The 24,721-nt window shown below is 57.5% G+C and overlaps 1 protein-coding gene across 10 annotated transcripts in view; it reads right to left on the bottom strand.

The window, feature by feature from the left end:
• The window catches only part of SH3PXD2A (SH3 and PX domains 2A), a 235,484-nt gene that overhangs the window by 77,262 nt on the left and 133,501 nt on the right, over positions 1 to 24,721 (bottom strand). For 4 of the 10 annotated variants that reach the window (XM_030865530.2, XM_030865531.2, XM_030865520.2 and 1 more), the window contains one exon: positions 5,533 to 5,561. In XM_030865530.2, the coding sequence (XP_030721390.2) occupies positions 5,533 to 5,561 (29 nt within the window). Of the gene's footprint in view, positions 1 to 2,663; positions 2,701 to 5,104; positions 5,186 to 5,532; positions 5,591 to 5,878; positions 5,909 to 6,040; positions 6,051 to 24,721 lie in introns of those variants that run through there. The other 6 variants (XM_060286715.1, XM_060286721.1, XM_060286719.2 and 3 more) reach the window with 6 other exon arrangements.

Below are 24,721 nucleotides of genomic sequence, written 5' to 3'. Positions count from 1 at the left end.
CACTTTTATGCGTCACCCTGGCTAGGCTACAATCCCCAGTTATTCAACCACACACTAATCCAGGAATTGCTGGGGAGGTATTCTGCACGTGGGATCAGGTTCATAATTAGTTGACTTTCAGTGAAATTATACTTGATACTCCGAGGGCTCCTGGGTCCATCAGCTGAAATGCTTTAAAGGCAGAGCTGAGGCTTCCCTGCAGGAGGAATTTCACCTGTGGATGGCAACCCCAGTCGGCTCTTGGGTTTCAGACTTGCCTCACCTGCCCCCAATCACATCAGCCAGTTCCTTGCCAGAAATTTGATAGCTCCTGCTGGTTCTGTTTCTCTAGTTGAACCTGACTGATACAACAGAACAAGTGAGGTCGCAGAGCTCAGGTGATCTGCCCAAGGTCGTGCGGCTGAGAATGGGAGCCCAGGCAACCTGACATAAACTGCCCCCCACGGCCCACACCCGATCATGGAAATCCATCTCGTCCCTCCATTGCTGCCAGAGTCCTCATCCTCTCATCACCTGTCTCCTCCCCTTAACCATCTCCACTCACCGGTCAGAAAAATCCTTCTGGGATCTAAGTCAGATTATGTCCCCCTTTCCTCAGAACCCCGTAGGGGCTCTTCAACTCACAGTGAAAGCCAAAACCCTTAAAATGGCTGGCAAGGCCCTACACGGTCTTTGCTGCTGCCGCATCCCCACTACATGGCTGCTCTCTCCCCTCCTAACACCCTGACCTCCCCTACGTTCCACCCAGCCACAGACCTCCCACCCCTGGGCCCTTGTACTGGCTGTGCCCTTGGTCTGGACTGCTCTTCCTCAGGTAACCATGCCACTTCCTTGCTTCCCTGTCCAACAGTACATTCTTGTCTGCACAGTTCATCACCCAGAGTGGACTGCAAACCCTTCGAGGGCAGAAAGGCACATTCCTATAACCTCAACGCTTTACAGGTACCGGCATACAGCTGGTGCTCAATAAGGTCAGCTGCAGTATCTGGTCTCCAAACAAGCTGCACTTGGTCCTGCTCCCCCATCTTTGCGCAAATGCTGTCTCTTGATTAGCAAAGCCCCTGCTCTCCACCCCTAATCAGAAAAACTCCTCCTTTTCCTGGATAATGTTCCTGACTAGAGGCTGCAGCGACCTCTCTTACCTGACCTGCAGCGTCATTCATGCACCCACGCCTTCTTCCATCCACCCTCCCATTCAACAAGCACCAGGGGACCCTGCTACTGGTGCGAGCCCTGCCGCAAGGTCTCTGCCTTCAAGGTGGTGGGACACAGATAATGAACAAGAAAACCCACAAGATAGAGTGCGGTTAGTGATGTGCAAGAAGCAGGGAGACCTAAAGGGGCAGCTAGAGAGTGGAGGCAGGGACAGCTTCTCTGAGGTGACAAGCAGAAATCTTAAGGAGCTAGCCATATGGAAGAATGGGGAACAGTATTCAGGCAGAGGGAACAGCAAATGCAAAGACTGTGGAGAGAACGAACCCGAAGTGTTTAAGGAATGGAAGGTGATGGGAGCAGCTGAGCAGAGGGCTGGGGTGGGAAGGGGGGATGGGGATGAGGGCAGAGCCTGGGGCAGGGTGGCAGGCAGGGCCAAAGCACACACGGCTCTGCAAGCCCGGGATAAGGAGTTTTTCTGGGTGGGATGGGAAATCTTGGAATTTAGGCAGAAAAGCACTTTATTTGATCCATGTGTGGAAGAGCTCACTCTAGCTGCGGTGTGGAGGGGCTGGGGTGGGAGCAGACAGGCTGAGGAGGAAGCTGGGGTCCTCCTGAGAGACGGAAGGGAGCTTCCAACAGGTGTGACGGTGGAGGTGGGAGAAGGGGATGGATCTGGAGGTCAGGTGGGCAAGTGAGAGGAAGGGAGAAGTCAGGGATGACCTCTCCGATGCTGGGCTTGAGCAACAGGGTGGATGGAGCGAGAAGGAAGATGCGGGAAGGAGCAGGTTCTGTGGAGCGAAGGAGCAGAAATAAATTTGAGGCTACACTGTCTTCGGGGTCTCAAGGTCGCCAGTCCTGCCTCCTCTGTGAGGCTGTCAGCCGCCTGAGAACTTTCTTCCTGTTGACTCCACCCTCCCAGGCCTGCCTTGTAGTCCTGGCTCTGTGCTCAATAGGAGATCCCTCCAGGAGATCCTCCAAGGATGGGCTGGGGCTTCGAGGACTAAAATGTGACAAGAAATGACCAGGGAACAAGCATTCATGTTCTCCACGCAAACATCCCTGACTGGAGCGACCTTGGGAAGCTTCACGCGCTTCATCACAGAGCAGAGTGAAGCCCAAAGTGTGAACTCAAACCCTCACTTTGCCACAGACTCCAGGCAGCCACCCTCGGAGACACAGCTTCTCATTTGTGAAATGCGAATCCTACCAGCCACCATGCAACATGGCTCTGGGCAGCAAATAAAGAAATATATGTAAAGTTGCCAGCACATAGTAGATGCTCACTAAATAATAACAGTAGCTAGCACTTTGGGAGAACTGTCCAGTTCTCACTGTAGGCAGTGGTCTAAGCACACTTACATATAGAAGTTTACGTAATTTCATCATAACCATATAAGGTGTGTATTGATCAGGGTTCTCCAGAGAAACAGAACAGAATATTGAGAAAGAGAGAGAGCAAGAGCGAGCGAGCGAGCGAGGGAGGGAGGGAGAGAGAGGAACTGGCTCACGTGATTGGGGGGGCTTGGTGAGCCCACAGCCTGACGGCGTAGACTCACAGGCTGGAGACGCAAGGAAGAGTTGCAGTTCAAGTCCAAAGGTGCTGGCAGAATTCCTTCTTGCTTGGGGGAGGTCAGTCTTTCTCTTAAGGTCTTCAACTGTTTGGATGAGGCCAACCCCCATTAGGGAGGGTAATCTGCTTTACTCAAAGTCCACTGATTTAAAAGTGAATCTCATTCAAAAACAAACGCCTTCACAGACACATCCAGAAAAATGCTTGACAAAATATCTGGGCACAGCCAAGTCGACACATAAAATTAACCTTACCAGATGGATAAGAATATTATCCCCAATTGACAGAAGGGAGGACAGGGTCAGAGAGGGTAGGAAGTCTGCCCAAGGTCTGAAAAGCCAGACTCTGAGCTCCTGCAGTCTGGCTCCAGACCTGGCACTTTTAACCATGACACTAAGTGGCCATTATCATAAGCAGCGTAAATTAAATTTTTCCATCCATCCCTTTCCTGGCTGGAGAGTGGAAGGCAGAGAAACCGGGGAAGCTTTCCCTGGGTGGGGCCCTGTCTTGCTTAGGAAGCAGCACAGAACCTGAGCCTTAGAGATTGAGGGTAGAGCAGCTGGGAGGTTAGGAGGCCCAGCCCTTGACTTTATAGTTGGAAACTGAGGCCTAGAGTAGAGAAGGGACTCACCCAGGGTCCCAGGGCTTCAGAAAATAATGCTGATGACAATAAACTGACACTTCTACAGCAGTTATTGGGTCCTACGGGCTTTTCCACATTAACTTATTGAATCTTCTACATGTGAGGTAGAGACCATCATTATCTGTGTTTTTTTAGGAAGAGAAAACCTAGGCAGAGAGGTTATGAAAATTGCCTGAGGTCACACAGAGCCAGAATCTGAGCCCAGGGCTTCCCTGGTGGCACAGTGGTTAAGAATCTGCCTGCCAATGCAGGGGACACGGGTTCGAGCCCTGGTCCGGGAAGATCCCACGTGCCACGGAGCACCTAAGCCCGTGTGCTATGACTACTGAGCCTGCGCTCTAGAGCCTGTGTGCCACAACTACTGAAACCCGCGTGCCTAGAGCCTGTGCTCTGCTACAAGAGAAGCCACTGCAATGAGAAGCCCGCGTACCGCAACGAAGAGTAGCCCCCCTCGCTGCAACTAGAGAAAGTCCGCATGCAGCAGCGAAGACCCAACACGGCCAAAAATAAATAAATTTATAAAAAAAGAATCTGAGCCCAGGCTCAACCAGCCACTACACCTCTGAGGCCCAGGGCAAGTTTCTTGGGGAGAGGGGTGTGACAGAACGCAATCCCATGTTTGCCCCTCCTTCCAGGTTCCCCCACCTATGACTCGGGCTGCAAGTGACAGCTGAGGAGATGCTGCAATTCCTCAAGTTCATGAGGCAGCCTCACCCCCTGTTCAGGGAGGAAATGCTGTTCTGCACCAGGGGTGGGCATACCTGAAGCACCCCTCCCCAGGTGACAGGCATGTGTGCACACGCAGTCTCATCCCACAGCTAGACACAAACACACACCAACCCACAACTGGATACATCCTAACACACTGGCACACACACCCCCAAACAAGTAAACATACTCTCAAGAGCACACAACTATGAAGCCCCACATGAACACACACAACCCCCTGTACACACACGTTCCCCCCATATGTAAGCCAGGACACATCTTTCCTCATCCCAGTGAATATATAAGCAAGCACTTATACACACAAAACATACGGACCCACACTCAGAAACGCACCATGCAATTACAACTAGCCCAATTCACAGCCCATCCATCACACACAGGCACACATACCTCTTCTGATCCACAGTTCAAAGCACCTGGACACAAGTATCTCGCTACAACGTGAGCCATTAATGTAAGCCAGGTGTTCATACACACTTCCCACATCCCCAAGGCCAGAGCCCCAGATGGTTGCGCACCCCCATAAATACGGACAACACACAAGCCCACACAGATCGCTGCATTCCCTTCCCCGCCCCAACTCCCAGTACACACAGCCCTAAGTACAAGGGGCCACCCTCTCCCAATTAACTGCGCCCCGCCCACGTGCTGGCATTTGCCTAGTCCCTCCTCCCCCACCCAGAGAGAATCCTCCTCTGACCCCAGCCGACTGCGTCCTAAACACAACGTCCAGCGTCCATGGACCTGCCCCGACGCTCCCCGTCTCCACCCGCTTCGCAAACTCGGAGTAAGCCCGGCACCTGCCGGGCCGATGCCAGGGCGGGTCGGTGGCCTCCCATCGGGTGTCTCTGAGGGCCACCACGCAGAGCCTCCACCCCGGCACGGTGGAGAAAGCGCTCAGAGTTGGGGAAGGAGGGGAAGGTCTGCGCTGTAGCCGTTAAAAACCCAGTCTCTGCAGCACGATTCCCCTCCGTTCCCCTCCGCCCTTTTTCGGTCCTGGATCTCACCTTCCCACGGCGAAAACCTAGCCTCTCGTTTCTATTAACCCTTCCATCGCTGCCGCACCGCGGGAAGGACCGAGGGAGAAACCACAGAGGTGCCCAGGAGTTGGCCCCGCAGGCCCAGGAGAAGGATCCGGCTGCACCCGTCGCGGGGGCTTAGGCCCTTCACAGGCATCCCCACACTTCCCATGCACCCGCTCCCACCCCCACCGGGAGAGCCCGAGGGGCGCGGTGCGAGGAGGAGGCGCGAGTACCAGAGGTCTTAGGGGGCGTGGACTGAGGAGGGGGGCAACCACAGGGAGTACCCTGGCCCACAGGACCACAGGGCAGGCGGGCGAGGACAAGCCCCCAGAAAGTCCTCCTTAGGGTCGGAGCGGCGCGTGCACGAAGCGGGAGGGGAGGCTGGAGGGAAGAACGCCCGGATGCTCCCTTACCTGATTTCCTCTTGGAACTGCCATAGTCCCTGAAAAAGAAGCAACAACAGACAGACATGGTTAGGGTCGTGCGGAGGCGCGCGGCCGCTGGGCTGCAGGGCTGCGGCTGCCGGGCACCCACGGGCCAGATGCTCATGTGATGCCGGCGGCCGGCGAGCCGCGCGCTCCGCAGCCGCACGCACTGCGCGCCGCGCCTGCCCGCGGGTCCCAGCCAGCCCGGCCTCCAGGCGCGGTCCGCCTGCCCCTCCACGCCCCTCCCCGCCGCCCGCAGCGAGCACCCCTGCCCCGCCCCGCCCCGGCCCAACTGGATGGGCTCGGTGGGCCGCTCGTGCCCTTTCCCAGGCACCTTCCCCCGTCCGTCCTCCGATGGGGGAGGGTGAGGCACGTTTCCACCCAGTTCGTTAATAGGGAAACTGAGGCCCCGGGGGTGGTCGCTAGAACCCAGGTCCTGCCCCGCGCCGGGAGCCCGCTCCCCTCCCCGGCAGCGCTTCCCTTCCCAGTTGTTTACACTGCTTGCTCTTGCTCACTCAGCCTTTAAAGTCACGACTGAAATGTCACCTCCTCAACCTGTCTTCCCCGACATCCTCCCTCTGCTGGCCTCTGCGTAATTACAGATTTGTGTGACCCTTTGATTAAAGTCTGCCCCCATCCTAGACCCAAGGCTCCCTGAGGTCACACTGTGGCTTGTTCCCTCCCACTGCATCCCTTGGCCTGGCATAAGTGATGGATAAATAGGGGCTGTAGGTTGAATGTTGACCAGAAAAGCTCCGGCTGGGAACCTGGGATTCAGTAGGGGTGAGGCAGAGCGTACTGCGTGGACAGGAACAAAGGCTGAGCTTCTGAGTAAGTGAGCACTGGATGCAAATCCTGTCACTGACAATAACTGTTTGGTGCCCTGAGCTGCCCCAGCCTGGAGCCTTCCCTGCTCTGCAGCAAGGACTTAACCCAGACTCAGCAGCAGGCTACTTTCCAAATCCTGCCCCCACTGCCCTCCTGCCCTCGGCCCCTCCCAGCACCCCTTCCTCCGCCAATCCTCAGGGGAGCCTCTACGACGCTGGAGGTCTGTTAAGTGCTCAGGTGGGGCTGGCTGGTGATCCATGTGGAGACTAGAGGAAATGCCTTCCGTTTCCCCTGGGATCAAAGAAAATATGCCAACAGGCCAGCTAGGTCTGCCAGCTGGAAAGAGGGGGGTCTCTTGGAGGAAAGGGCAGCAGGTTCACCGGGAAGGGAGTCACCCTCATGGACACTCCCCGAGATTCTGAGCCTATGAATCTGGGGGGCGGCCTGGGCTTTGGGGGCATTTGTTCAGCTCCAAGGTGATCTGCCTGCACAGCCAAGGATGAGGGGATCCCCCTCTCCGAGGCTTCTATGTCTCCCAAAGTTTGGACTCAGAAACCAGTGAGTCGGAATGCTGGGGCTGAGGTCCGGAACATGCATTTCTGATACCTTCCCCTTACCAGCGGTCCTGTTTGAGAACCTCCTTGGTATTTCAAGCCTCTTTCAATCCTCACATCCACACTATGGAGGTCCTATCATCCCCGTTTTGCGGATGAGGAAACAGAGGTTCAGCCACTGCCCAAGGTCATCCAAGCTGGGCAAGGGCTGTGGTTCATAAGCCCACGTGCCCGAATGATACTGTAACAAGGATGGGGGGAAAGGGGAACCTGTTGAATCTGTTGCCTCCAAAAGGCAGGTGGGAGAGTTCCCATCTGCCCCCATCCTCGACCTGGCAGTCCAGGAAAGCCTGAGCCAGGGTCACCTCCCTGGGGCAGAAGGGAGACGGGGAGAGACTGTCCGGAGTGCCTGGCTGTGCCGGTTGAAGCTCTACTGTGGGAAAAATTCCCAGTGAGGAGGAGAACATTGTACGGAGGCTATGTCCTGCCTAGCAGACTTGCATCTCCCAAGGAGAGAATTTGTTTCTCAGGCTTTTTTGCAGAGTGGGGCCTGGGGAAGGGCAGAGAGTGGAGGGCAAGGGGGAAATGCCCTCCCCTGCCCCACCATTTTCCTTCTGGTCTTGCAGGAGAAGCCTCTGGGCTGGGGACCACAATGGCTCACTGCCCAACCCCTGGCTGCTAGCAGTCCAGACGGGGGGTGGCTTCCTCGCAGTGATGGCCATCTTCTCCCCCTGTTTGTGCAGCTGCAGCTGCCCAGGATTCTCTTTGAGCTTGTCAACAGCCCCCGAGGGGAGATGGGCAGGTCATTACCGTGTGACAGGGAAGCCCGCTAAGGCTCAGGAGTAGGCGAGGGACATAGTTCACAGGGGCCGAGGGCCCGCTCTGTGCCAGGCCCCGTCAGCAACTCTCGACCTGGTCATTCAACAGGTTCACCTGGAGAGCCAGTTACAAATTCAGACGTGGGGCCCCATCGCGACCTGACCTAGCACTGTGTCTGCATCCACCCGCTGGGGGTCCCGAGGCTGGGCCAGTGTTGGCTGAGAGCCTGGGGCCCAGCAGAGTCTCTGCCCAGTCACTACAACCCTGACAGGTGGGCAGGAGTTGTGCCAAGGGGCACTGCAGTCACTGTACCATAATCTCCAGCAGGACCCCAGCCACGCCTAAGAAACATTTCCGCTCCGTGAGCACAATGAGGTTGAGCTTCCAGGCAAATCTCCTGGGCGGCCTCTTCTTCAGCCAGAGCGCGAGCCCTTCCCACCAAGGGCTTCTGGATCCTGTGGTCTCCTTGCTTTGCAGGTGAGGACAGCAAAGCTTAGAGAAGCTAGACAACCTGTTCAAGGTTGCACAGTGAGTAGGTGAGGCTGCGACTGGGTGGCCGAGGACCCGGGCCTTGCTCTGGGGGTCAAGACCAAACCCCAAATGCTGCCACCCAGTGGGTGCAGGGGAGGGAGGGCAACGCAAGGCCCTGGGGGCCTGAGAAGCACATGGGTTAATGGAGTGGAAGCTGAGGCCCTGGCAGGGGAGGTGCCAGGCTGGGACTGGGTGGTCAGAATGGCAGGCATAGGAATCCTTCACACAGCATCTGGCCTCCAGCCCGAGCAGGCGCGGCCCTAATAGGAAACCTCTTGTAGGTTTCCGTTGGGCACCTTTTAGCAAAGCCTTTGCGTATTTTTAGCCGCTGAGTATGAGAAGCAGCTTAGGTATCCAGTGGCTGGGACTCCCCCATCCCTCACATACCAGGGCACGGTGAGGGGGAAAGGCAGGGCTCTCCCTTCTGGCATGCCCACCTCCTGCTGCCCTGCAATCAGTCCTGGCCTGGGCAGGACAGCAGGCCGTCTGTCAGAGTCCAGGTCCTGAACCACTCAAGACCCCCTTCCCACCTCCCCTCCTTGCTCAGCTCTTGCCTGGAGGTGGTGCTGACAGCCCCTATACCGCTGGTGATTCCACTCCTGGTAGGTCACAGTGTAGCCTGCTTTCGACTTGCTGCTGAATCACTATCTCCCAGGGAGTCACAGGAAGGAGAAAGGGAGGGGAGGCGAGGGCTAGCGTCTCCCTCTAGTGCTACCAGAAGCTAATGTAATCGGAAAGGCCTCCCAGGCTGTCCTGACACAGCTCCATCAGGCCACTCAGCCTTCTCTGCAACTGGTCCGGGGGTGACCAAGACCACAGTGACCAACCATCCTGGGCAAACTGGGACATGGGACTTTCAGGGCTCAAACTGGGAAGGTTGCAGACAAACCAGGATAGCTGGTCACCAGATGGTCCACAGGTCAGGCCTGGCTGGGGGAAAGGGACGGGGTTCCTCCAACCCAGCATCACACCCTTCCCCCATTTAAACAGGGACTCCTGAGGCCTCCCCCTCCCCCACGTGATATAAACAGTTCGTCTCTTGGCCCTTCCTCTTAGGATGCTGCTGCCTGCGGGGTGAGGACAGGCGCTGGAAGCGGACAGCCTCCAGTTCAACTCTCCGCTACTTGCTAGCTGGGTGGTCATCCTGAGCTACTCCCTTTACCTCTCGAGCCTCTATTTCTCTGTCTGTAGAAAGAGGATAATAACTCTACCAACCCATTAGGATCTGGGGAAGATGAAACATACAGCACTCATAAAGGGGGTTCACATAGTGCCCAGCACAGAAAATGCTATAGAAATTATTATTCTTTCACACCTGGACCAGACCCCATCTCTGTTGTTACCCAAATGCCAAAGGCCCGTTTGAACTCGGACCCTGCAGAACCCCCTAAAACCAAAGGAAGGGGCTTCTTCTTAAGGACCCCGCCATGCTGCTGGCAGCAGAGTGCCACATAGGGGCAAGTCCAGCCCCCCTATGCAGAGTTTTGGGCTTTCAGACACCAAACCAGCATTGGTCTCTGTCTAGTGCCGTCCACCTAGGGAAAGCCTGTTGTGCACACAATGTTAGAACAGGGCTCATCTGGAAACAATCATGTTTTCAGGGTGACACTGACCCACAGGAACTGGCAAGCTCTGGACTCATTTACTGGGATTCGTTTAACCTCCAAGGAGCGGCAAATGCTCAGAGCCCCGAACCAAGAGATGTTCATGCTAATGGCACCCAAACAAGTCAGCTTCCCTTTTCTTTTCTCTTCTTTTTAATTTTCTTTCCCTTTCTTTTCTCTTGGTGAGACATGCTGTGCTCCTTCCCCGGACATTCCAGCGAAGGGGCTGGTGCTGGAGACAGAAAAGAGGGAGAGGCTGCAGGGAGGGGGCAGGAAAGGCATTTAACAGTTCCTGTGTCTGGACCACCTGTTTTTACACGTGCTTCCCCTCCCTCTGCCCTTTCTTGAACAGACATTTGCCCTTCAGTGCTCTGAAGTAGGCAGAGGTGGTGTTAACCCATTTTATGGATGAGGAGACTGAGGTCCTGAGGGCTTAAGTGGCTTGCCCAGGCTTGTGAAGCGCCACTGACATCCTGACCCAGAGGGCTCCCCACGCAGAGGGCTCCCCACGCAGAGGTCCACCAGGGAACGGGCTGCAAGGAGAGGACGCACAGGCCGGAGAAGCAGGCTCTCGCTGGGGAAAGGAGGTGGCATCCTGCTGGTCACGGGCTCCCGGAGTGAGAGGAAAGCCAGGAAGACCCCCTGAGGCAGGGGAGAGACCAGGAAAGGAAGCCCAGTCTGGCCGGGCTGCTCTGTGGAAGGAGGCTGAGTCCCCACCAGGTGGAATTCTGAGTGCTACAGGGCCATGCCCTCCGCTGCCTGCCGTCCCTCTCCCCCGCACTGTCATTCCCATCAGTGAGTGTCCTGGCAGAAGAGGACAGGCACGCACTGCCAGCTTGATGTTCTCACCCTCCTGTCTGCTGGCTGACATTGGCTGCTTGGCCCGGGATGCCTGTCTGCAGGGCTGCGGCCGCTGGGAACCGCGGGTTGCCAGATGGCTGTGGGTGACCTTGAGAGCCAAGTGGTCTTGGGGACGTGGGCGGTACCTAAAATATGGGGTCTGGGAGTGATGGTATGCAACCTTGGCCAGGAGAGTGACGTGGAGCCCTTCACACAGTGATGTAGTGATGGTTTTGACGGCTGTTATCAACCAATAAGCACCTTCTAGCTCTTGCTGGGGGCTGCCTCGTGAGGGCCTGTGCAGGCGTGGGAGAAATGTGTGACATGCAGAAGGCCTGCAAGTTTGGGGTTAAATTAGGGGATGAAACTACATAGACAGTGAGAAAGGCAACATTCTGAGATAATCTATGCTGAGAGTCACAGGAGACGTTACACTCCAGGTGCAGAGAAGAGAGAGATCCCAGGGCTGTAGGACATGCAAGGTGGCTTCCTAGAGGAGGAAGCCTGGAGCTGAGCCTTGAAGGATCCGAGGGGTTTGGGTCCATGGAGAGGGTAGAGAGGGGAAAGTTCTAGAAGCAGGAACAAGTAACTCCAAAGAGGAGGAGTTGAACTACTGGGGAGCATTGGTGAGCAGAGGGACAGGCAGGGAAAGGCCAGGCTGGGGGAGGGGAGGGGGGAAGGGGAGGGCTTTGATGTCCTGCTGTAAAATCTGGAGGTTTTCAGAATTAGGGAGTGATGGGGTCAGAGCCTGGCTGGAGAAAGGTTTTTGTTAAGAGGTGCGATGGACAGCCAGGGGGGCAGGGCAGGAGAGAGGCTGTGACAGCTCTGAGCCTGAAATGTCAACAGAGCCACCAGGGTTCTGGGCCTGGCTCTGCCCCTCAGCGGCCGGTGGACCTGCGCAAGTCACTTCAAACTAGTGCTTTCTCAATGCCAGGTTGTGACCCATTAGTGACTTCTGAAATCACCTCGGTGGGTTCCAACAAGCATCTTTAACAGGTAGAAGGAACAAAATGATGGAGTCACCCACGGTTAAGTTTAAATCCTGTTTTGCGAAACTTGGGTTTCTGATGTCTACCTGCTTGTCTACCTGTCTGTCTGTATTGGGTTGTGATGTGAAACTTCTCACCATGGCAGCAAAAGGTTTAGAAACACCAACAAACTCTCGAGCCCTCAGTTTCCCCATCCCTATAAGGGGGCCCCTCTGAGTGTCCCCACAGGCTGTTCACTCTCTGTGAAACCAAAACTGAGACAGCCTGTCGCTCCAGAAGCCGAGCAGGGAGGCTCTGAGGGCAGGGGCTTCCGGTGGGCTGAGGGCGGGAGAATCTGGAGCAGTTTTCCACCCCCCTTAGCCCCTAGCTGGGTTTTCGTTCTGGCTTTTGAGAGCCTTTGCACGGAATGGTCTCAAGGGGCAGCAGCCTCTAGGGAAGACAGACAGAGGGGGCATGAATCTGTTCCTTGCCCCCATCTGTGCCCTGATCTAAATTGTGGCACTGAGGGCCCTTGTGTCCAACAAGAATCCGTCCTTTCTCCGCAGGGGCTGTTTTCTCCAGGGTTCTGAGAATGGGCCCCATTGTGACCATGTGGACCGTCCAGAGAGGCCGGAATTCCTGCCCCGGGGCGAAAAAGCTGAATTCCTGGGGAGGAAAGAGTTTCCTCCCGCCTCCTGCGCACCCCCGAAGCTGTGTCCCAGAGAGGCCCGAGCCAGGGTGATCACAGACCCAGAAACCTCCCAGGCCTTGTGCTGGTCTCCTGAACATCCCAGAGGGGCTCTGCTGCTGCTCCGTCCACAGCAAAAGGACAAAGCTCCGTCTGTATGTCTGTCTCCTCACCATGACTGGACTCACCACTATGGCAAACGTCCTGAGCGTGTCTCCAGCCCGGGGACGGCTCCACCGTGTCCAGGCCTCCAGCAGAGGGTTAAGAGTGTGAGCGGGGTAGGGCCTGCTTCAGCCACTTACCACTTTGTGACAGAGGCAAGTTTCTTAACCTCTCTGTACCTTCATTTGTCAAAGGGATAAAATTAGTTCCTACCTTTGCTGTTGTTGTGGGGTTTACCTGGGATAATGCGCGAAGCTCTTAGAATGGCATCGGGCACATGGAGAGGCTCCCTGGCCAACAGCCTGGGTTCCCAAGAGGGGCTAGATTTGGAGCGTGGACGGCGGCCAGAGTGGGGGAAGTGTTGACTGGCCCCTCACCAGCATGGCTTCATAAAACCCTGGCTCTCTCGCTCGGGGTGCCAGCTCAGGCCTGGGGTCCCACCTGTGTGCTCCAAGGCATCCCACCCAGATGTGGCTGACAAGCAGTCCAGGGAGGAGAGGGAAGACGGGGAACTGTGGAAAGGGGAGTGACAAAGTGCCGTGATGGGGTTCCACCGTGAGATCCCCGGAGAGAAGGGCAAGGAGGGTGTTCCAGGTGTGGAGGCCTTCCCTGTCTCTCTCCAAGTGCGTTTGTCTGTCCGTCCGTCCATGCATCCATGCATCCATCCGTGTCTTAACTGAGGGTCTGCTGTAGAACCAGCATTGTGTCTGGGCAGAAGTGGTGGGAAACACAGTTCTGCTCTCACACAGCACACTGTAGTTGGAGACACAAGACAAACACCCAGGAGAAGAAAATATACAAGTCACCTTGTGATCAGGTGCCCCAAAGCCTGGTCAAAAGGGTATGTTGTAGAGGCATTCCCCAGAAGGGGCGGTCAGAGTGGTCTGGGGCGATGGGAGAGGGCTGCCTGGAAGGGGGGGCAGCAGACCTGGAGCGGGGGGCAGCAGACCGGGGGGGCAGCAGACCTGAGGGGGCAGCAGACCTGGAAGGGGGGGCAGCAGACCTGGAGGGGGGGCAGCAGACCTGGGGGGGCAGCAGACCTGGAGGGGGGGCAGCAGACCTGGAAGGGGGGGCAGCAGACCTGGAAGGGGGGGCAGCAGACCTGGAGGGGGGGCAGCAGACCTGGAAGGGGGGGCAGCAGACCTGGAGGGGGGGCAGCAGACCGGGGGGGGCAGCAGACCTGGAAGGGGGGGCAGCAGACCTGGAGGGGGGGCAGCAGACCTGGAAGGTGGGGCAGCAGACCTGGAGGGGGGGCAGCAGACCTGGAAGGGGGGCAGCAGACCTGGGGGGGGGCAGCAGACCTACCCTCGAAAGGTGGATATTTAGAAAGAGCAGGGGCGGGAAGGAGAGTTGGGATGGAAGGGATGATGTGAGTAAAGGTGCAGGGGAGGAAGGAATGCGGGATGGGGTGTGTGTGTGTGTGTGTGCGTGTGTGTGAGATGCCTCCAGGAGACTGTATGCCTGGGAGGACAGGACATGCAGCTGGGGCTGGACTGCAAGCAAAGGAAAATGGCTCAGATTTTAGAAGGAGAAACCCAGTGGCGATGGTTGTAACTAAAGATTTTCCCCTGGAAAGTGGCAACACCAGCCCTGTGACTGAGAATCAGGTTCCCACCTGGTTCTGGTTCTGGTTCAGGGTGCAGGATGGGGACTTGTTTCAGGAGACAGTAGAGTGCTTTGCTCCCCAAGCTACAGTGGCCCTGTCTGCAGAGGTGTTTCTCACGTGTGTGTGTGTGTGTGTGTGTGTGTGTGTGTGTGTGTGTGTGTGTGTGTGTGTGGCAGACACCAGGGTCCTACTGCTGAGTAGACCTCCGGCTTGCTTCTTGGCGGTGGGCCCGACACTCCTCAGCCCTGGCCTAATTTTGAGCTGGGGTTGGAAAGTTGGGAGCTTGGGCCAATGGCTTCCTGCTTCCCACGGAGGCCCAGGAGCCCGTCCAAGGCCCAGCTGTGCTTGTTCCTACTTCAGCCTCTGTGGGAAAGTGTGCTCAGACCATGGCCCCAAGCTTCTCCCAGGCGCCTAGCCCACTTGCACTGCCTGGGAGGGCCTGGGCTCTTGGAGCTTGTGTGATCGCCTGTGACAGCGAGAGAACCGTCTCCCAGATTTTCCCAAACTCTACACCACAAATGCGTAAACACTGAGCACCCAGAAACGCCAGGCCCCTTGACACCTGCTTTACGTTGTTTCTGACGCAGGTGCCTTAGGCCCATTTTACAGATGAGGCTTAGACAGGTTAAGTAACTTGCCTTGTGCCACACAGCCAGCAATGAGAAAGCAAGGCTGCAAACTCAGGGTTATCTGTGCTTATGGCCACCACACGCACCCTCCCGCCCTCTCTAGTGTCTCACGACATTCTAAGGCCTGGGGAGGGGCACCTTGTCCAGAAAGCCCACTGATTTTGACCTCCAGTGGCACTGAGTGTCCCAGTTTGGCCCCCAGCACCTAGTAGTGCCCTACCTGGAGCTGCCCAATAGAATTCTCTGTGATCATCGGCGGAAATGGCCTCTATCTGCACCGTCCAGTGTGGTGGCCACCAGCCACTGTGGCTGTCAAGTACTTAAGAGATGACTAGTGCGACCCAAGACCCCCACCAGGGATTGAACCCAGGCCCCGGCAGGGAGAGCCGGAATCCTAACCACTAGGCCACCAGGGCGCTCCCCAAGAACTAAATTTTTCATCTTAATTAAAATTGTAATGTAAATCGCCACAGTGTACTCGGCAGCGCGGCCTAGACCCATGGCCTGGATCAGGCACTGGCAGGTAGGTTTAGTTGGCTCACGTGGGGATGTGTGTGTAGCTGCCTGGGTTAAAATCCCAGCTCTGCCAGACAGATTTAGGGTCTCTCTGTCTTCCTTTCCACTCTGCATTTCCACCCATCTAATTGGATTGCTGGAGGATAAAACAAGTTAACACGTAGTAAGTCCCTGGTGCACGGCGAGGCTCGGTAAAGGTGGGCCGCTAGCTCACGCCTCCATCCCTCACCGCAGGCATGGGGCTCTCTGCACAGCCCCAGCAGCTAACCCTGGGGAGGGAGGAGCTTCTGGAGGAGCAGCTCGGCAAGGATGTGGGGAGACTGGCCTGGCTGGCCCCAGTGGGGAGGGCCAAGGCTTGGGATACCGATTAGAGATGAAGAAACCCAGGCTCAGAGGTGTAAAGCCACTTCACCGAGACCACGTGCAGGGGTGGCAGAGCTGAGCGGTTGAAGCCCCATCTGAATGGTTGTATTCCTTTCATGTGCCCCAGGAATCCTCGTGGCTGCCAGGCTTCCCGGGGGCCTTGGCCCCATTGATTCCAGTCGGAAGGCGTGACAGGCAAGCCTGGATCCCCCTCACTGCTGGACCAAGTGGCTACTGCACGCCACGCAGCAGGAGGAGATACAGGGCAGAGGGGCTCTCTGACCAGGCCAGTGTACCCAGCGAACTTGGGGTGCCCCCAGGCCAGCCTGGGCCCAGGGCAGCTGGAGGCTTCCCAAGGGTCTGCCAACTGGCTCCCTGAGCAGCACGTGACAGACAGGGTCTAAGGGGGGTCCTCAAAGACTGAGCCACCCAGCGTGGGGTTCACGAGACCTGGGGGATGGCAGTCCTCTCTGTGCCTCAGTTTCCTTGACCGAAATAATCAGGGCATTAGACCGGGCCCCATGTGACTTTTGCAAAGAGGCTTCCAGCTCCAGGCCCCAGGTAGGCCTGCGTCCTACCTGCTGCAGGAGGGGCAGCCTGGGAGCCCTGGGTAACAGCTTCCTGCCCCAGCCCTCCTCCAAGCAGCCTTCCTGTCAGCACTGGACCTGTTCTCTCTCCTCTGGGTCAGCCTGGCTCCAACTACAGCAAAGTCACTGTTTACCAGGACACCCATTACAGATCCCAGCGGGCCAGCCCTGGGCCACTGCCTTCAGCCTCCGCCATGTAACGACGTCACCAAGAAGTTCCCAGAGGCCCTGGAGCAGGCGTGAGCCCTTGGACCCCAGAGCATGGTGGGAACTGGGGGCGGGGGCATGGAGGGAGTGGGGCAGGCCACCGTACCCTGACTGTGCCCTCCTTTTCCAAAGCTGGGGGGGACTGAGGCATGCTACTGTTATTGCTACTGCTATTGTTATTATCACTAATATCATAACTGACAAGAATGGTGTATTTTTTCAAGCATTTACATATGCTGGGGACCAAACTAAGCCCTTGACACGTATCAGCTCATTTTATCCTCATAACGTTCCTATGTAGTAAGTTCTCTTATTTTCCCCATTTTACAGAAGAGCAATAGAGGATCAGAGAGGGCATGTCACTTGCCCAAAGTAACACAGCATGTGAGCCCAAACTGCCTTAGTCTAGCGCTCAAATCATTTACCATCTTGTGGCTGATAAGGACACCTGTAAAGTTCAGACAGATAAGCTAAATTAGGAATAGGTGGGGAAGAGGAAGCTAAAACAAAGGCAAAGACTCAGGGCCAGAAATACCCAAAGGACACCGAGTTCTAGACACTTCCTTTTCACAGCATCAGCTCTGGTGTGAGCACAGCTGCGGGGAAGAGGAAGCCTGGCTGTGACACGTGGCAAGTGTCCACGACCACCTGTGCTTAGAGGCACCGTGGCTTCTGGTTCTAACGGCCCCTCGTCCAGAGCGCCGAGGCCGACGCGTCTCCTGGCTGCTTCTCGGAGGCTCTGCAGCGGAAGTGACCCTTCATGGGTCTGCAGCCCGAGGACAGCCTGGCTTTGTCTGGGGCAGGTTTACAGTCTCCAGAGAGGCTGTCTCTCCCAGGGGAGTTTTCATAAATTCTGGGGACAGTGACACTGGGTTGATGCTGTCCTGGGCTCTGCCTCCCTCTGACTTTCTCTCCTTCCCTTCCTTCAGCTCCTAGCCCAGTGCTGACCCCCAACACCCCCAAACCGGGCCTGCCACGGCACCCTGGCTTTTCCTTCGTAGCTCTTACTATTGCGTCTTTGCTGCTTCCTCCTCTCCACTGTAGGCTCCGTGAGGCCGGAACTGTGATGTCTCCCCAGGCCTCGCAGAGGGCTGGGCACCACTGGTGTTTGCTGAGTGAGTGCACGAAAGCCCTGACTCCTGGCAACCAGGCCCAGGGCTGCCAGGTGGTTCCAAGGGGCTGGCCAGAACGGCGGTATGATCCTGAGCTGTCCCCCAGGCAGCCCTTCCCTCCTTTCCCCCCCAGTAAAGCCCAGTGGAAATGCCACTTCCTCCAGGAAGTCTTCCCTGATCATTATAGATGGGTCAGCAAGTGCGGGTGCTAATTTGTGTAAAATATGAGAAGGCTCGAGCAGTCTCGATGGGCAGAGTCCACCCTCATGACTCGGTGCATTCCCTGTCCATGTGAGGATGGCCTGGGTCTCCTGTGCTCCATCCTCTGTCTGGGACATCACCCTGGCAAGTGTGTCTCTCTGCTCCCCCAGCTGGACCACAGTGCCTTACTGCCTCCTTTGCCCGTGTCCCCTGTGGGCCCAAGTCTGAGAACAAGGGCACGTGTGTGCTCAGGAAGTGTTGACTATGTGCCGGGCACAGAGAGATGTGCTGCGTATATATTACTGCAATTCTCTTGACCACTCCAAAGAGAAGGTGCTATCATTATCCCCATTTTTCAGATGGGGAAATCGAGGCACAAAATGCTTAAGTTGGTAGCCCAGTGGCAGAGCTCAGATTTAAAGTGGGTGTCAGCTGACTCCTAAGCCTGTGCTGAGAACCATCACCATCTTTTCAGGCTCTCGGCCTTCTAGCCTTCTCATGCCCCACCCCCCAAAACCCCCGCCCCTGTCCTGATGCCCCTGCTTGGAAGCCTCCGTCTGTCCAGGCCTATCCCTCCCTATCTGTCTCTGAACCCTCCGTCAGCATCCAAGTCCAGGTGGAGGCCTGGCTCCCCCAGGCTGCCTTCCCTGCCCACCTCCGGCCCCCAGGGGTCTGGCTCCCTCTCCAAGGCCCCCCTGCCCTCCTGGTCTGAGCATCTCCACCGGGCCTGCTTGACCATCTCATACTCCATGACTGACCCTGGTGCGCTGGCCGGGCCCGCCCTCCCAGGAAGAGGACCGCAGGGGACAGGCCCCTCCACGCAGGCCCTCCTCAGGGCTTTAGCCAGAGCGGCCCTCAGGCCTTGAACAGACTCAACCACAGTTGTCTCCATTCTGCTTACAGAAACTCAGTGCTTAGTGACAAAAGGCCTGCAGTCCCGGAGCCCCAGGCGGCGGAGGGGTAGTGCTGGCCCACCTTCAGGCGGCGGAGGGGTAGTGCTGGCCCACCTTCAGGCGGCGCAGGGGTAGCGCCGGCCCACCTTCAGGCGGCGCAGGGGTAGTGCTGGCCCACCTTCAGGCGGCGCAGGGGTAGTGCTGGCCCACCTTCAGGCGGCGCAGGGGTAGTGCTGGCCCACCTTCCCTGCAGCTGCCAGCTCTTTCCTCTGATCCCCTGCAGCACCACCAGGGGCTCCTCTGTCCTTGACAAGCACCTATTACGTGCCAGGCCCTGCCATCACAGCACTGAGTAAGACAGGACCCACCCCTGCCCGGAGGAGGACAACACAGAACCGGATAAAGCCACTTGATAAACTGGGTTAAGAGCTGTGAAGAAAGGAATCAGAGTGCTGAAGTGGAGAAAGAAAGGGAGGGCTCTCAGGAAAAGAGGATTAAGGGCGAGCCTGAGGGGCAGACGGAAAGGCAGAGGCCAGGGCTGAGGCAGGGGCAGGGGCAGCAGGAACAAGGGCCAGGCCTCCCCGAGGCGCAGGCCACAGGGAAGCTCCTGGAAGACCTCCTAAGCGCAGCGGAAAGCCCTGTGGGTGTCGGTTCAGACAGGTTTTTTTGAAAGCTCCCTCCCCTGCTATCTGGGGAGGTCCCAGCAGCCCTGCCCTCAGGTGAGGCAGCCCTCTGGCTGGGAGCTCTTCGCAGGCTCCCCCCAGGTTCCTTGGGAGATGCGCCCTGGTCAGCCCCGGTCGCCCCCGGGTAGCTGGTTGATAACCAGGCACCACTTTCGGCTGCCTTGCCTCCCGCACCTTCCCTCGCTCCCTCACTGGTATCTTCTCCCCAGTAAGCCACCTGAGCTCAGTCCTCTCCCCCACATCTGCTTCTGGAGGATTCCGAAACAAGACGCCATCTCTCCCTGTCCCTGGCGTGAAGTGGCCCCCACCTGCCCACCAAGATCCTCCTGGTCACAGCCCTGCACAGCGAGGCCGCCACCCAGACATGCCGGGTGGCGGCCAACGTGGGGTAACCGTGTCCTCTGGCTCCCGAGGCGCCCGCCTGCGGCGTCGCAGGGCTCTGTGGGCCTCATGGGTGCCCCCTCCTGCTTGGGGTGGGAGCCGGGGCTCTCCCGGCTATTAGCCTTGAGTTCTTCGGCTTGGCAGGCGCAGGCTTCTCTAATCAGGAGCCTGCCTCTGTCTAATTGAATCAGACATGACCACAGCCCAGCTCCCACTTCCCCAGCCATTCAGAGCAGCCAGCAGCCGGCCCTTCCCCCCGGTCCCTCAGCCAGGCCCCCATTCAAGTCTCCATAAGGGCCTCCAGGTGCCCTTCTCCGCACCAGCACTCGGGATGCTCTGGAAATCAGCTGAGAGAGTTTCTGTGTGCTGGGAAGAGCGCTGGGCTCTGAGTCAAAAAACCTGGTGCAAATCCAGTTTCTCTGGGTGACCTCAGGCAAATCACCTTCCTCCTCTGGGCTGCAGAACCTGACAGTGCAATGTGGCGGATGGGCTGGAGGGTGTCTGGGGAATGCTGGGCTCTGCAGGCTGGGACTGCGTGCATGCAGCCAGGCTGGGAGAGGCTGTTTGATGGCTCCAGAAACTGCAAACCCCTGTAGCTGCGAGCTGAGCCGTGAGTGTTCTGTGGGCCTTGGGTAGCCAGGCCTCTTGGCTTCTTCTCCAGCACGTTAGCCCCTCAACAATAGCGCTAGTGGTAATAGGTCCCATTTATTCTGAGCTCGTGCCATGCAGCGTCTAAACACTTGCGAGCTTTATTGAGGAGCAGGACAGGTAAGACCCAGGCTCTCCCTCTGGACTGCCTGGGTTCTAGCCATCTCTGCCACGTAGCAGCTTTGCCAGTCACGTGACCCCTCTGTTTCTTAGTGGCACAATCTGTAAACTGGGGAAAATAACTGTACCCACCTCACGGATGGATGCCAAAATTAAATGAGCTAAAACACGATCATTGTTTTCTGCTAAACCTCTGGGCTGCCTGGAACGTGCCCTGGTAGAAAGTTGGGCATCTTGTGGCTTGGCCCCTAGATCTGTTGCCTGCGCCCACTGGCCTTCCGAGTGGCAGAGCCCACTGTGTATGTACTTCCTGGGGGTGGGGATGGAGTTTAAGGTGGGCACCCAGTGGGCCACTAGAATCAATAGGCAGGGAAGGTGCCCACTGAAATGGGTACCCTTGCCCCTCTGCCCTGGGCCCCCACTCAGCGGCCAGTCCACCTCAGAGCTGCACCAAGAAGGCCAGGCGGGCCTCACCCCTGGGCTATTGAGCAGTTTGTGCAAGGGCCAAAGCAGCTGCAACTACGGGAAGGTCTAGAAATCAGAGCAGGACACGGGTGGGGGAAGAACTCAGTTCCCAGGAACACGGATTTCCTCTTCCCAGACAGGAGAAGAGGGAAGGGATGCTAGTGGGGCTCCTAAACCCTGGAGCCTGGGAAGGATTAAAGACCGTCCTCTGGGATCTTTTCAAGGTGATGGAAATTTTCTAAGATTGGATTGTGGATGGTTTCGCAACTCTGTAAATTTACTAATAATCGCTGGATTAACTGTATACTTAAAATGAGGGAATTCCTTATGTAAATTATACCCCCATCAGGCTGTTTGGAAAACAAAATCTCCCTCCTGTCCTAAGCACTGGGGCAGGCCTCGCCCAAATGGCCTCCGGTAGCCTCAGGCTGTGTGTCCTGGGTTGGGGGGCGGGGGTTCACATTGGTTTCGGATTGCCCAGGTGGCAAGTGGGCCACGTGTTAGAGAGGCTCGGTCTGGGGGTGGAGTCACAGCTGCGCCCAAGGCCAAAGTCAGGTCTCAGTTTGGTAGGGGGGAAGGGAGACCGGCTTTTTTGGGTGCTCTCTGAACCAGCCTCACTGTGTCCGTCCTGAAAGGCGAGCTGGGCAGCCCCCTTCTCGGAGGTCTGATCCCACAGCAGGAGGCCCTCAGTGAACACGGGCTGGACTGGCCCTGGTGCGTGCACCTTCTCACCTGGAGAAAAGCCTGGAGTCCCCAGATGTGGAAGGTGCCCTCAACTTCACCTTCGGCTGCTGCCTACTGTGTGACCAGGGCAGCCATGCGGTGCTGATTCTTTTCAGCCCTATGGTCAGATGAAAGGTCCCACCTTGCAAACTGAAGCAAGTTCCCCTGGCCGTGGCCCCTGTGCTGCTCTTCCTTACACACCCCTGTGTCGTCAGGGGGGTGCACACCTGGAGTTGGGAAGGGTTTGGATCCAGCCTCTGACACTTACTAGCTGAGAGGTAACTCAACCAGCCTGAGCCTGAGATTTCTCATCTGCAGAAAGGAGGCATGAACCTCACGGGATTATATGGATGGTTAAACAAGATAGATCATGCTCAAGTGTCCAGCACAGTTTCAGCCTGGTCTGCAACCGCCTGCCAGAATGCCGGCTGGTGTAATATCCAATGTTGCCACAAGGGGGAGCCAAACACACACGGATCCCATGAACTAAGGCGCCTGAACTGACTGGTGCCTACCCTCCAATCTACATTAAGGCCCAATTTACCAGGGCCTGTGAAGGTGGGGAAGGGTCACGTGATCTCCAGAACGCTGGCGTCTTTCACATCCGACTTGCTGTGAATGTCCTCCCTGCTCACAGCCCTCGGCCCCCACTCCTGACCCTGCCTGTTACATGCTTGGACCAAAGACCCCCAAATTCTGTCCCCTCACCTGATGCCAAAGTGTGGAAGGGGTTAACGACTGTCCCACATCACCAGCTGGACACTGGATGCCCCAGGCCCATCTCCTCTGGCCCAGCTCAAGCCAACCCTCTCGCTCTCCAGGCAGACAGACTTTCTTTCAACTCCTTGAAACTGCCCCAGTCCTGGCTCCTGTACTCCGCCGCTTCCCACAGCAGCGGGCCAGGCCCTGTCTGTGCCATTTCCCCCCTCAGACCACGAGCTCCCCAGGAGGCAGGGCTGAGCCTCGCCCACTTCTGTGGCCCTGTGCCTCACACCAGGAAGATGATGAGAAATGCTTGAGTGGACCAATGCTTCCCGCCCGATGCCACCAGAGGAAGACCGGTCTACAGGGCTGAAGACCTGGGTCTGAGGCTGAGCTCCGCCACGGACTCCCTGTGGAGGGGCAGCTAGCCAGGGGACTGGTTACAACGCAGCGGCAGTAATTACAAGGCAGCGGAACGAAGACTCCCCTCAAACAGGCCCTAGTAGCGGAGCAGGCCTCCGGGGCTCTGTCAGGGGCGCACTCCCCCAGCTGGAGCCTCCAAAGGATGTCACTGCCCTGGGAGCAAGGGAGTGGGCACGTGGGGCCTCGGGCACCTGCACACCAGGACCATCCTCCCGGGGCTGAAGTTTCAGGGAGACACAGAAAGCACAAGCCTGAGAAAATAACTGGGACCCCCCCCCCCTCCCCGCCGCAAGTACCAGGATACCCTTCCCCACCCTGCCGCCTCCTTTCCATCCCGGCTTTGAGAGCTGAAAGTCCTGTGCCAGGACTGAACACAGAGGAACCCTCCCAACCTGGATGTGGCCTGCACACGCCCTTGCTCTGGGCCTCCCGCCGGCTTTCCCCCCCAGCACAACAGCTGGGCCCGCGGAAGTCCCCGTTCCCTGGAGCTGACGCCCCTTTCAGGTGGGCTGGACACAGCTTCCCGTGGCCCCCTTCCTCTCACCTGCCCACCCAGGTTACAGGGGGCCGTGGCGGGGGGTTGGGCAAGGGCTTCTGTGCTGTTCCAGCCCCCAGCCTCCAGTGGATCCACAGTCCCTGGGTCCCGCTGGCTCTCTCACCCATCAGCATAAAGAGGCTATTGGCGCCACTGCCAGTGGCAGAGGGGCTGGAAGGACAGTACGCCCCGTGTCCCTCCCCAGACGGGTGGTGGTGAGGCCTGCCGGGTGCAGACAGCCGTCCCACTGACGAGGGTCGGACCAAGACTCAGCAAAGCAGGAAGCGGGTGGGTGGGCTGCCCACTCCAATTCCCAAGCCACCTGTCCCTTGGGGAGTGCCAGGAACAGGGATGCCTCAGAGGTCCTGAGAGCCAGTGGGGCGCCTGGTGGTGGAGGGGGCAGCTTCACCCCCCAGTCGGCACCAACCCTGGCGAGCCATCCCGGAGAGGAGAGGGGCTCAGGAAAGGACAGCCCAGCTCGTCTTCAGCTTGGCCCGATTCCATTCCCCTAGTCTTTTCTGAGTGGCCACTGTGCACCCAGGAGGGGTGAAGAGGAAAGGGGGAGAAGAGAAAGTTCCCGTTTACTGAGCATCTGTGCTGGCCAGGCAGCCTCGAGGCATTTACAGGCATCAGTGTCCTTGAACCTCACAACTATCCTGCCAAGAGGCTACTGTTGGCCTTTTACAGAGATTTCAGTGGGGAAGTGACTCATTCAAGGCCACAAGCAGAGCCGGGTGTTCTGACTGTTGTCTCTGGAGTGAGTTTAATTCAATTCACAATTTCCACCTAGTAGTGGTAGCCTTGAGCCCTGAGTTTGTCAGCCTACCCGGTCCCTGGCACATAGCAGATGCGCCATGAACACCTGCTGGGTGAAGGCCGAAGCAGAGATGCTCTCCAGGGCTCTTCCCAGGACCTTCTGTTTGCTGCCCAGAGAAGCAGAAGGGAGGGAAGAAGAGAGTAACCTGCCTCAGCGCCTACTAAGTGCTCCACACACAGCCTCTACTTCATTCTCCTCGGCGCCGGGCAGGTAGGTGTGACTTACGGAGAAGGTCACGCTGCTGTCAGCGGAAGCCTGGATGCTGAGATCCAGAGTCAGGCTCCCGAGCAGGCCTGACCTGGAGTTTGGCCAGGATCGAGGCTGTGGGAGCTCCTGGAGGAGGCTCCCCAAATTCTCGGGCCTATCCTGGCTGCACGGCCGCGCCCACGCCCCATCTTCCTGCTGGGTCCCGCGGCAGGGCTGGCAACGTCTCCTCTGTCCTCCTGGACTCTGCTTTCCCCCACGGAGGGCAGCCCCAGCCTCCACTCCTTCAGAAGCAATGGGAAGGGAGGCTGGGAGATCTTGCAAAGAGCACCTGTTCTGGGGGCTCTGCCCTCATGCCACCCCAGCCC

Source organism: Globicephala melas, chromosome 16 (assembly GCF_963455315.2).
Source record: "Globicephala melas chromosome 16, mGloMel1.2, whole genome shotgun sequence".
Lineage (NCBI taxonomy): Eukaryota > Metazoa > Chordata > Mammalia > Artiodactyla > Delphinidae > Globicephala > Globicephala melas.
Note: the sequence above shows the minus strand (reverse complement) of the source record. Positions and strands in the feature narration are given on the sequence as shown.